Source organism: Acartia tonsa, chromosome 5 (assembly GCF_053477335.1).
Source record: "Acartia tonsa isolate MP-2025a chromosome 5, ASM5347733v1, whole genome shotgun sequence".
Classification (NCBI taxonomy): domain Eukaryota; kingdom Metazoa; phylum Arthropoda; class Copepoda; order Calanoida; family Acartiidae; genus Acartia; species Acartia tonsa.
In genome coordinates this window covers 7,389,711-7,403,733 of record NC_137264.1, presented here as the reverse complement: position 1 = coordinate 7,403,733, position 14,023 = coordinate 7,389,711, and the positions used below count along the sequence as shown (strand labels likewise).

General features: G+C 32.1%; 1 protein-coding gene across 1 annotated transcript in view; it reads right to left on the bottom strand.

The window, feature by feature from the left end:
* The window catches only part of LOC145319915 (uncharacterized), a 78,602-nt gene that overhangs the window by 28,868 nt on the left and 35,711 nt on the right, over nucleotides 1-14,023 (bottom strand). The window contains exons 12-17 of the mRNA XM_080162317.1: nucleotides 11,927-12,005; nucleotides 6,762-6,819; nucleotides 6,111-6,244; nucleotides 5,307-5,418; nucleotides 4,660-4,751; nucleotides 186-235 (exon numbers count right to left, since the gene is read on the bottom strand). Coding sequence (XP_080018443.1) covers nucleotides 186-235; nucleotides 4,660-4,751; nucleotides 5,307-5,418; nucleotides 6,111-6,244; nucleotides 6,762-6,819; nucleotides 11,927-12,005 — 525 coding nt within the window. The remainder of the gene's footprint in view (nucleotides 1-185; nucleotides 236-4,659; nucleotides 4,752-5,306; nucleotides 5,419-6,110; nucleotides 6,245-6,761; nucleotides 6,820-11,926; nucleotides 12,006-14,023) is intronic.

The following is a 14,023-nucleotide window of genomic DNA, read 5'->3' as shown; positions in this document are numbered from 1 at the left end:
ACGACCAATGATAGGCCAGTAAACATTGAAATTGACCAATGGTAAAATAAATACTGGCCTACCATTGATCATTTGTATTGTGATGACGTTATTTTTTACAAAGCACTAGAACCTGCTTTCTATCACATTGAAATACCATAATACCATAATTACTGAATGCTAGCAGAAAAGTAATTATAATTCACCTGTTATGCAATTATAAATCCAACTGTTTGAAAGAATCATCGTGCATTGACTGAAAAAATGCAAATTATTAATATTAATTTCATTTTTAATCATCTAATATTTTTGAAGGCTAAAATATATTTTCTTGCAAGGTTTATGGACAGTTGACCTTAATTTAGGCGTAAAACTACTTTGATCCAGGTAGGGAGGGGACAATGGGCTGTTTATTTCACTAGTTCCCAAAGTTTTATAGTTTCGTTTTTGTATTTGTAACTTTGGGGACTTATTGAATTTTTATTGGTTGGTTCCTTAAGTATAGTGTAAGTAACGTTTCAACCACCAAAAGTAATATTCTACAGAAGGAGTAATTTTGTGTAACATCATTGGGGATGTACATCAATTTATTCGCCATTGTCTTATCCCTTTAGTTCCCTGACCAAAGGCCCGGGCTAACAAAACTTGTATTAATTCTATGATTTTTATTTTAATATTCGTGGAAAATTGTTTGTAAACGATGCTATACATAATGTTTTAGAATGGCTGAGAACTGGTTATAAACCATCGGATTTAAATCATGTATAGCATCGGATTACAGACAATTTTCCACAAATATTTAAATTAAAAAAAAAATTAAACCAGTTTTGTTAGTGCGATCCTTCGGCTTCTCGATGCTGACAAAACTGGTTTTAAACGTTAAGTCTTAAAATTCTTTAATTTATTATCCGAGGAAAGCTGCCTATAAATATAAATATCTTTTACTGCATTAATTTTACAACATAAACATTTTTACAGCTTAAAGAACAAACTTGTGCAATGTCAACAAAAAGTAGTCCAAAGGATGGATAGATTGATAGAAAATAGATGGATGGATGTATAGCAGGGATATAAAGGGATAAGACAAAAGTCAATCAATTGATTTACATCCCTAATGATAATATACAAAATAACCTCTCTGTAGATTACAATTAGCGGTTGTAACGGTTCGACATTCAACTTATCGAAATCATTCAATCAAAGTTCCCAAAGTTGTTAAACCAACGAATAAGAAACCGTTATTATGAAACTTCGGGGACAAGTGTAATAAACAGCCCAATGTCTTCTCCCTCCTTAGATGTATATATATATATACACGGATATATATACGTTACAGACAGCTTGTTAAATAACTTCGTAAGGTTAATAAGAAAAGCAATGTCTTCATTTCTTTTTAAAATCCTGGGTTATTAGGTAAAGTAACACACACCAAACAACCGACCCTTTAATTATACGACCTTTGATAGGAAGTTTTAGCTGTGCATAGTAATGTTTTGCACCTCCTATTTTAAAGGCTCAGAAATTACTAAAGATGTCATGCGCCTAACATACAGCAGAAGGTAGTATTATTACGCGACGTAGTTCAGACTTGAACCCGTCACCGACAGCAAGCCGACACGTTACTAATTTTGCGTAGCTGACTATAGTGCCAAATCAAAATGGGGATATATGTCACTGCTTTTGGCCTACATATTCTATTGACATCAGAAAAAACTCTATATCACATCTATTTTCTAGGGGGTCTCTTTCCCTTTACTAAGACGTTAATAGAATATGAAGGCCAAAAGCGGTGACATCTATCCCCATTTCCCAGGGCACTAATCGTGGCTACAAATGATGCGAGTTCAGATAAAAATATTTCATTAATATTTTAGAAAAATCACGTAGCATCTATTCTGTACAAAAATATCTAAAATCATATTTATAATTAAATTATAAAGAAACTTCTTTTACATCAATCAATTTAAATTTAATAAGAAGTTGAAAAATTAAAAACAATTTTTAAAAATTAAGTTTTTCAATAACATGATGTAAAATGAGTTGCAACTTATTTTTTTAAAGAATCCTTTTTCTAAAGAATCTAGAACAAATTCATTAGACAGTAAGAATGGATATAGAATATGCGTGGATATTATGACAGGGAAAATTTACGTCAATTTAGGTTGCTAATATGGAACTCATTTTTTGGTAAGTTCGTTTATCCAGTTATGTACCTCTTATCATTGTTCAGCCCACTGAGAGTTACACATTATTTGAGAACATAAAAATTTGGTGTAGCATCCAAGTAATAATATATCCATTACTGTAAGAAAGCTTATTATTTAAAATTAAATAAAGAACCAAAAAAACTGGATGGCCTTTTAATTATTATTCTTTTCGGAACCCTGTTCTTGGCCCTATGGGGAGACTCATCCATGTGGGATCCAAAACCTTTCTAACAAAATTGTAACTTTCGTATATAAATATACGCATCGTCAAGAAAAAAAATACCAACAAACTAAACTTTTAAAGAAGCGTCACTTTTTAAAATCTTAAGAATTTGAAAATAAGGGAAGCGGGTATTTTTTTTTATTTTATACTTTAGGTCAGGTTAGATTCGTTTATATTGGGTATTAGGTAGCCACGCAGGTTTAGGGCACCTCAAGGTTAGGCAAAGAGACAAAAATACCTACCCCTCCTTATTCTTAATCTATTTCATGAATAAAAGGGGAGGAGTTTCAGTGCTCGAAAGGCAATTTCAGGAAAAGCATCCAAATATTTAAGATGAACCAAATTTAATAAAATCATCGAATCCGGATTTAATAAAATCTTAATTTGGTCGACAAACAAGAAAATTAACTATTGTATATTTAAATATATAACAAAATATTGAACTTTCGTAAGATAAGGTAATTTAATTTAGAAATTTAGCAAATTTTATCTATACCTAATTTCTTTTAATTAATAGAAAGTAACGGTATAACTTTTATTATAAAACAAGTAAAGCAACATCCACGAAAAAGAAACTTTAATCCCAGGTAAGTTATTAGAGAAAAACAATAAAGGGGAAAGGGGTTAAATAACTGTATGTCCCTATCCCAAGGACCCTGTGCCTACTTTTAATTGGGTCTTTGAAAATACATCAACTCCGCGCTATAAAGGGAGGGGGCGGAAGTGACACTTCTTCAAACCAAAACTAAAAGTCAAAGGAACTCAACTAAATAAAGAGCTACAGCTTTGACATTTAGCATGGCAGTTGCTTTTAATAGGTACAATATGGAACTGTGAAGTATCGGCGGCGGAACCGCCGCTCACGCCGAAAACCGCCGAATTAATTTTTTGCCTTTTATCGCCAAATTATACAATTTTCAATCATCTCACTTAACTCTTATAATATTTCAAACATGTCAATGTTAAAAAATCACAAGTGTCAAGTGCAAATATAAGGAACGTCATCATACTTCTAGTTAAACCACACTTCTCCGCTCCTTATATTTGCACTTGAAACTTTTTAAAATATTGACATGTTTGAAAAATAGTGTCAAGTGAAAATATCAGAGAAATATTTATTAAAAAAAGTTTATCTAAGATAATTTAAAATTTTCTAATTTGGCTAGAAAAGGCAAAAAATTTAGGCGGGAAACGGCGATTTCCGGCGGGAACAGCGGTTCCGCCGCCGTTTCTTCACTGTTCCATATTGTGCCTCTTTCAAGCAACTGCCATGTCAAATCTCAGAGCTGTAACTCTTTATTTAGTTGAGTTCCTTTGACTTTTGATTTTGGTTTCACAAAGTGTCACTTCCGCCTCCCCCCTATATTGATAATTCATGGGTAGTATATTGTGAATATGACAGTTAATTTAGTGGCCATGGCTGTCCTATTATCAGTATGTCGATTTTTACTATAATGCCATTTTTATGTCGATTAAGAAATATAAAATGAAAATAGTCTTGGTTAAGAAGCTAGAAAAAGTCCGTCCACGGAATATGACGTCATACGATATAATAACCAATGAGAGGCCAACATATATTTTACCATTGGTGTATACTGGCCTCTCATTGGCTATTCTATCGCATGACGTCATAATCTGTGGATGGACTTTTTCTAGCTTCCTTGGTTAATATATTTTACAGCAATAATCCTTCTTAATCATTTTTTAATAAATATAAATATAAAATATAATAAATTTAGTTAACCTTTCACATTTTCAAATAATTAACAAAATTCTCTTTGCTACCCGGATAAAGTTTTAAAAGTTCTATTCCATCATGATTCTAAATTGAAAGGTTAACTAAATTTATTATATTTTATATTTATATTTATTAAAAAATGATTAAGAAGGATTATTGCTGTAAAATATATTAACCAAATTAACAAAATTCTCTTTGCTACCCGGATAAAGTTTTAAAAGTTCTATTCCATCATGATTCTAAATTGAGTATTAGTCATTTATCGCATCGTATTATAAACAGCTTTCCGTGGATAAAAAAATGTACAATTTTAAGATTAAAACTAGTTTTGTTACCTCCGAAGATGCCAAAGCTACGGGTTAACAAATCTGGTTTTAATGTTATGATTGTATTTTTTTTATATTTATGGATATATAATACGATACGATACATGATTTTTCAGTATGGCTTATAACCGGTTCTATTCCAGTGGATATTAATCGGTTTCTAGGCTATACTGGAAATTTTGTCACCTGTTTGCAAATATGGGAGGATTCAATCTGCAATCAGAGAATATGCAGGAGTTTATCAAGAGTCGGATACATCCTGCGGATACGTCGCTTCCCTGAAATTAAGAAAGGCCTAGGAATTTATAGGAATGTAGCCGTTAGATTTATTCATTAACAAAAAAATCGAAATCCACTTTTTTATTTACAATTATAACCATGGAGGAAGAGGAATTGGACTAAAAAATATACCTGTATCCAAAGTTTTTTATAAAAACATTGTTTTATAGGTGAGCTTAACAACTTTGGGTACTTTCAATGAATTTTGATTGCTTTTTTTCTAGTTGTGCCAAAACTATTCAAACAATCATTTTATTCTACAGAAGGGTTAATTTTTTTTATAATTAGTGGGGATGTCAATTAATAAATATTTTAAAGAATTTTTGAAAGAGGTATCAAAACATCTGTAGAATCATACTGCAGATTTAAAAATAAGAACAATAACCCACATCAATTCTTATAGGGATTTTAAATTTTAATTTCTTTTATTCATTGGGTCCATTTGGTGAAATGCTTTGTGACTTTCCTTTTGGGTAAATTCTTGCTTGAGTCATTATTCTTATTTTTAAATCTTTCAAAAATGCTTTAAAAACAGTTTAATTATCAGAACGGACCTGTAAATATTCCGGGTTTTGAAATTCTAGTTCTAGCAGGCTTTGATAAAATGCTTCTTCTGCAATTAATATTCCTCCACTCTCCTCCTCTCCACCGATAAACAGACAATCTCTGGGGAAAAATAAATAGTAATAACCAGACGAGTGCAACGTATTACAAAAATTTTCCACGAATATTAAAAAAAATATAAGATTAAAATAAGTTCTGTTAGCCCCATTTTCATGTCCGCAGAAAGCTGTCTATAATACGATGCGATAAATAACTATAATACATTTAATAGCGGATACGCCCCTAGAGGCCTCTAGGGGCACTTGAGGAGGGGAAAGTCGAATTTGATAACCCAATTTATTATTTTAGATTTTAAAAGAAAAATTTAATTTTTTTTTTTGGGGGGAGAAGTTTTTCTAGGGGCGATTTCGATCGGTTCAGCGGTCAGCGAGAACCTTCGGTACAAACATACAAACACAGACAAACATCCTGTTACTTTAGTATAATGATAGTTAGGGGTTACATTAATTTATCATCCATTGTCTCACCCCTTAAGACAAGGGGAGGCCACCCCCTCCCTTTAACCCTTTTTTTCTTTTGAAGGGTGAGGGCAGCTAAAATTTTGGGTGTAAAATATAATAAAGTATTTTTAAAAACATGGTGCGAAGCGCAAAAAAATTTATTTGAGGGGGATTTGAAGGTTTTTGGTTAAGGGGTATAAATCCAAAAAAAAATATTAGGTATTCCAAAACTATGGGCCACCCTCAAATTGGCTTGCCAGAAATTACCCCAGATATCTGTATTGCTTTGCTTACCTTATTGTAACATTTTCTGGTGATATAACAAATATGTGGGCGGCGTTGGATTTCATTTTTTCATTGCCATCATCTTCTAATTTCTGGTCTTTAGAGGATTTTCTGCTGGGTCCACTGGTTTCCTGCACTTTTTCCTTGTTCAAATAATTAATTTTCATTGCATATGTTTTATAGAAAAAAAGAGAAAAAAAAAATGCCTGCCATTTCTTTGCTTCTAAAACTATGCTCAGAGGCGTGCGGCAGAAGAAGGGGGGAGTATCCAACCTATCTTGCAAAGTTAATTGAGATGGACTGTATACACTCCGCTAGGTGCCCAACCCCCTACAACCATCTACACTCCCATTGAAAAAGGTCCTCTATCTTCCCCCCCCCCCCACAAAAAAACAACCCCTAAAAAGCTATTTAAAAAACACACCCCTTCTAAATTTAAGGGCTTTAAACCCAGGGAAAAATAAATACCCAAGGAGGTTTTTACACGGGTCCCCAAAGTTTAATAATAAAATTTTATATTTGGTGGCTTTACAACTTAGGGGACTAGTTTAATGAATTTAGATTGGGTAGTTCATTAAGTTGAGTCCAGACGCTTCAACCACTAATTGTAATCTACAGAAGGGGTAATTTTGTGTATCCCTTTAGATCCCTGATAAATACCTGTTGTTGGTGTGTATTTTTACTAGATTCTTCCTCCTCACAGCTGCCTATCTTGTTTCTTAATAAAACAAGAATGATAACATCTATAGAAGCAAACCTCTGGAATTAAGGGACAAACAAACATTAACACTTGTAGAGTGTCAGAACTAAATAAGCAGAATATAAATGTATGAGTCTAAACAAAATTGTAACTAAAACCAGATGAATAGGATAATTATAACATACAAAAAATATTATCAGACAAAAAAATCAAAAAATTGCATGCTTTTATTGTGCGTGCGGACTTTTTGGTGACAATTATGGACTATATACTTCATAAATCTTACCTATCTGTGTTACAGGACAATTATAATTATAACAACGATAAGAGCTAATTGTTACTTACGAACCTTACCGGACAGGACCTTAATATAGACAAGCTTCGCTATAACAAGGATGAAAACATCCATAACAGCTTAACAAATCAAGAAAGCTATTCATGCTTTATATTGCCACAAATAACCCTTGTAAAAGTCTCTTTAATTTGATAATTTTATCATTTCATTGTCCCTAAAAAACTAAACTGTCCTAAAGGGATTTATTACAGGAGGAATTCTCATGCAAGTAAATGCCTTGGCCCAAAGAAAGGTGAAATTCAAATTGTCAGATTACAATGTGTCCTTATACTAAAGTAACAGGATGTCTGTCTGTTTGTGTGTCTGTGTGTTTGTGTGTCTGTGTGTTTGTTTGTACCTAAGGATCTCGCTAACCGCTGAGCCGATCGGGTTTTCCTTAACAGGGTAGCTTCTTATATGTCCCGGGAAGGTCTATAACTATTTTCTTGGGGGTGGGACACCCCTAACTACCCAAAAATGAATATACCTTCCACCCCCAAAAAATTTTTTTTTTTATTTTTTTCAACTAAAGTTAAAAAAACTTTTTCTTTAAAAATCTAAAATAAGAAATTGGGTTATCAATTTCGACTCCCCCTCCCCACAAGTACCCCTAGAGGCCTCTAGGGACGTAGTCGCTAGTATCTTATATAAGGTTGGTTGTCTGTAAAAGAAATATTGTTAAAGTAATAAATTCTAGTCAAATCTAGTCTTTATTGGTTAAAACGTTTTGACACTCTTAATAACGAAGACCAAACTGCATTACTTTTGCACCACTTTTGACGTCATATTCTCCATCTCTTTTTTAGGGGTTTTCTTTTCCACTTCTCCTCTCATCTTCCTCATTTTATTACGTCACAGGAATCAAAAGTAATGCAGTTTGGTCTTCGTCCTCTTAATGAATCAACCAATCAAATTTCATTAAAAGCTCTCAAAGTTGTTAAACCAGCGAATAAGAAAACGGTATTAAAACTTTGAGGACTAGTATAAGAAACAGATCATTGTCCCCTTCCTTCTCGAGTTCTATAAAAACTGACAAAGTTTCACTAAAATTAAATATATTTATTATTATTCAAGAGTTTTTAAAAAATTATAACAATTTAAGAATTCCTTTCCATCCCTAATAAACAATAAAATCAATAATTCTTTTGAAACATTTTAAAATACGTAATTTGAATAAGAATAGATTTCATAATTAAAATCAGTCTTACAACTTTTCCATCCTTACTGCTATTCATCTTTAAGACGGAATATTTCAACAAAAAAAATAGTTTTCGAAAATATCATGAACTTAATTTATGCGAGGAATAAGGTATCAAACATCATCAAACATCAAACATCAAATATTTATTTCAGTCAACATATTAAAATACAGTGATAATGACAGATTAAGAATATTTACATATAGCATAAGTTTATATAAATCATTGATACTAAATAATAAACATAAGAATATTTTGCTAGAGGCAGGATCTAACGCAAACAAGCTAAAGGACACCATGGAAACTGTCCCAATTTTGTATAACTTTTGCGGAACATGTTCCAGTTACGTCATATTTTTCTTTCCCGAAAAAGGGAAGGGGGGAACCCTGTTAAGGAGAACCTGATCGGTTCAGCGGTTAGCGAGATCCTTCGGTACAAACACAGACAAACACACAGACAAACACACAAACACACAGACATCCTGTTACTTTAGTATAAGGATAACCCACCCACAAATAAAAAGAAAAAAAACGAAGCCTTTATAGGGCCTATAATAAATGACGCCATACTGGCATGCAATTTGTCAATTAAAATGTATACTGGCCTGCCATTGGTAATTTAGTCTGTGTATTGGCCAATCATTGGTCATTTGTATTGTATGGCGTCATTTTTTATAGTCACAATAAATAGCTTCTTTTTTTATTGGTGGTTATAAACTATTTTTATCAAGGTCAAGTTAATACACCCTAAAATAATACAATCCCCTCCTAATGCTCTGATTTCGATTGGTTTTAATGAAGTTCTTTGTTAATTAAACATTTGAGAGATAAATACAAACTAACATTAACAAATAATATAATACATTTAATATTATTCACTATTCAAAGTCTGAACAATAATTTTATCCTAAATTTACATTTACATTAATTAAAATAGAGATTCTTCGCTTATTATATTGTGCATAATCGCCAAAACACGTAGTAAATTGTACCATATAAGAAAATATTATTGCCAGAAAGCTAAACAAATATCATATTTTTTAAATACAATCTAACTCTTACAATTAGCACTATACAAAATTGAAACTAATTATACAGTTAAAAGCATAAATTGACGATCAGGGCTATGGACGGAACGACACTAAATATAGAAAGGCTTGGCTTTAAAAAGAATAACTATACTGTTGAAAAAAAATTGGCATGGATTTAAATCTTAGCAATCTGAGTTTACAATATACAATTCACGTATAAATTGATGTCAACAAGATTTATGTTTTCAATTCTAGGGAACCATAAAAGAGGGATCAAAAAAGAGAATAAAATAAAAAAAAAATTTATAAGCCCCTTGGACATTTTTAGTAATACATAAGCAGGTTTAAAAAATATTTAGAAGTTCTACAAGAATATTTGTCATTTATAAAATTAAAGTAAAAGAATAGAGGGAGATAGGGGTTATACGGGACAGGGACCATGGGCAATCTTTCAATTAGGTCTTTGAATATCAGCCACAAGCAGCGTCGGAAATATAGACACAGTAAATACCCTGCAAAAGTGCAGAAAACAATTTGTTAGAAAACGAAAAAGATCCCCACCACTTGAACCAGGTAGCAGTCTGGTTAAAAAATCTATACATTTATAATTGTCGTAGAAATTTGTTATTGTTGCCCTAATTATGGACATAATTGTCCTTGTACAAAAAAGCTACATATTTATTTTAGCTACTAGAGAAAGACACAAAAAGGTACATTAGAGTTTATTTCTGCAACAAGTAGTCAATAATCTAAATCTAAAAAGTCGTGAACCAATATTCTTGAATTCAGTTTTATGCCAGGGTTAAAGGATTAGATTCATACCCTTAAAGTGCCCCCCCCCCCTCCTCTTATTTTCTATTTATGAAATAAAATAAATAGGGAGGGGGTGCTTATGCCTAATTCCTGCGGGGGCCTATAAATCTGTACCGAATTTAACCTAACATAAAATAAAGTAAAATGCAAACAGAAAATAGGGGGAGGGAGAAAGCCCTAAAATGACTAAAAAATCAGCAATATGACGTCATAAAAATATAATTGATTATCCATCTCTTTTTTAGGTTTTTATTTCTCACTTCTCCTCTCATCTCCCTCATTTTTATGACTTCATATGGATGATTTTTGTCTGGGAAGGCTATTTTCCCTTTGTGCTATAATTATACTAATTTTAGTCAGTTTGACTGAAGAAAAGCATTTGACGATATTTATACTTGTGGATATAATATTCTCGCATACTCTGATAAATCTTTTTATTTCATCAGGCTACCCCATTTACCAATCTCCTTCCCTCTTACTAGATGAAAGAACTGACCAATAAATAAGGAGCATTGTTGCAACCTAAACTGAATACAAAATTTATACACATATTCTGTTTCCATTGAGGTTAAGGAAAATCGTCTTTTTTTCATTATAAAATTCCCTTTTTCCTGATTTTATGCAGATAAACTATAAATTTATTCAATTTGATGCCAATACATCTTACACTAAAGTACCATTTATATATACAACATACACAACAAGAATATAAACATTAAACAAAAATATAAACACATTTATTCAAGAGAGAGGGGGACAATGGGCTGTTTATTTTACTAGTCCTCAAAGTTTTATATAATTTTTTATTCGTTGGCTTAACAACTTGGGGGCTTTAGGGAATTTTGATTGGTTGGTTTTTTAAGTTAAGTGTTCAAACGTTTCAACTACTAATCTTACGCTACAGAAGGGGTAATTTTGTGTACCATCTCATTGGGGATGTACATTAATTTATCGGCCATTGTCTTATCCCTTTATATTCCTGCAATTATTCACATTTTATAGACAATTTGAATATCAAATGACTATAAAGAGAATTGCTTATATTAAAATTTTGCATCAAATGTTTTTGGATAAATATTTTTTTATTTCTTTCTAAAACAAGAATGACAATATCCATATAAATGAAGCTCTAGAACCAGACGAAGGATTTTACACTTAATAAGCAGAATGTATGTAGATGTCTAAACAATTTGTTGCAAAATTGCCTAATACGGGATACTATTTACATAGTTTTAGGACTTGATTACAGAGATCCTTCGCTTAAGATATTATACTTTAATCTTTAATGAATTATGCGCAAGTCAGTTTTAAGTCAGTGGGAACATTTTACCACGTAGCTCCTTTACTTAACGTAGCACAAGAATCGTTTTTATATTTCCTAAAACTAGAGTTCATAGCGGTTCTAAATGTATGCATAACATTTTTCTACTATAAACACAATCCGCGCCGCGCAATTTTATTTTTAAAAAGGTCCGCATTTTTTTGCACACCTCCTATAAATCATTGTTAAAAAATCAGAAAAATAGGATAAATATATCACATTAAACAATTTTTTAAAAGTAAAAAATCAGCATGCTTTGAAAAATTTACGGACAATCTGGTTGCGATTATACAATTGGTACGCTGTCTAAGTTGTTTCTAAAAGTTACAAGAATCATCATGCAAAGTTTAAAATTGTTAAGACACCATTAACATGCCAAATTTCTTATCTACTGTCTTATCCCTTAAGATACTAAAGTAGTGTTTACCTGAATTGTAAACGAGCCAGAACTATGGATTGTGAGGAGCTCGAACTTTTGCCCCCAAGAATGTGAATTGTCGGGTTACCTAAATAAATAAGGATGACAACACAAAAATTAAGCTCTGAAACCGGCCTATATTACCCTTAACATTAACACTTGTAGAGTGTCAGATCTGAAAAAGCAGAATATAAATGTCCAAACAAAATTGTAGATAAATATGTTGCAAAACTCCTTAAATACAGGATACAGTTTATGACCTTACTTACAAATTTGTTGTAAAAAAAGTAAAAAATAATGTTTTAAAGAGACGTACAGACTTTCTGATAATGTTAGAGAGTTGCTACGTATCCTTAATCATACCTTATTGTTATAGGAGTCAGCATGTGAAGTTTGAAATCAATAGGACACTTCAACTTTCTAACATATTTAAATCAACTTAACAAATGGACGAAGTGACCCTAATTAAAGAAAAGCTTTGCTTTTAAAAGTGTATCACGCAATTTGTGTCTTATAAGCCTTTATAATTCTGTCTTTATTCTATTCTATTAAGTATTGGAGTTTTTTTCTGTTGATTCTTTAAGATCTCGCTAACCATTAAATCGACTAACTTCTCCTTTTTTTAGGCTTCACGGGATGGTTTTAGGGTTTTATCCCTCCCCCCCCCCCCCTTCAGACATTTCAACGCTATAAATTATGTATCAGGAAAATGAAGAATTTTGACAAATTTGATAAGAAATACTTGACATAATTTGAATTAACATTTAATTTAATATCAAATACAATATTCCAAATGAAAATAAATTTCAAATTTAAATATTTTCAATTCTTACTTAAAATTAGACAAGGTAATAGTTATTTCTCGCATCGTATTATAAACAGCTTTTCGCAGATATATAATGAACAATTATAAGATTAAAACCAGTTTTTTGGCCCCGAGGTGCCGAAGGCACGGGCTAGACATAGTTTTTTCATATGGATGAGAACCGGTTCTGTTTAAAACAAAAAACACTTGTGACTCAACAAAGAATAGTTATTCATCGCATCGAATTACAAACAGATTTTAGCGGATTTAAAAATGTACAATTATAAGATTAAAACCAGTTTTTTGGCCCCGCGGTGCCGAAGGCACGGTCTAGACATTGTTTTTTCGTATGGATGAGAACCGGTTCCTATCCACCGGATTCGAATGAACACGAGAAAATTCTTTACAATCGAAGTTAAACATTTAAAACATATGAAAAAAACACATTTATAGAAAAAGATAATTTTAAAAAATTCTATATTAATTTTTGGTAAAGTAGATTTATTTCATGTTAATCGTACAATGAAAAACAATTGAAAAAAATAAGTTAATAGGGTGTTTTTTGTTCAAATATTTTTATTATCGTCTTTAGAACTGGAAAATAGCAGTTTTTTGTTGTTGTTAGTACAGTTTATTACACTAGTCACTAGTCCCCAAAGTTTTAATAAAAGTTTTAATATTCATTGGCTTAACAACTTTGGGGACTTTCATTAATTTTGATTGGTTGATTTATTAAGTTAAGTGTCCAAACATTTTAACCCCAAATTGTAACCTACATAAGGGGTGATAGTGTGTATCATTATTGTAAATATACAATTTATCGGCTATTGTCTTATACCTTTAGATCCTTGTATTTACCCTCTATCTAGGACCTTAGTGAGATTATTGTCGATAACAAGAACAATCAAATGCAACTCAGATCACCTTTACTGACAAGAATACAGCCACGGGAGCTGGCGCCAATAATACTACAACTCAGCTTACCTTTGCTGACAAGAATACAGCCACGGGAGCTGGCGGCAATAATACTACAACTCAGCTTACCTTTGTTTACAATAATACAGCCACGGGAGCTGGCGCCAATAATACTACAACTCAGCTTACCTTTGCTGACAAGAATACAGCCACGGGAGCTGGCGCCAATAATACTACAACTCAGCTTACCTTTACTGACAAGAATACAGCCACGGGAGCTGGCGGCAATAATACTACAACTCAGCTTACCTTTGTTTACAATAATACAGCCACGGGAGCTGGCGCCAATACTACTACAACTCAGCTTACCTTTGCTGACAAGAATA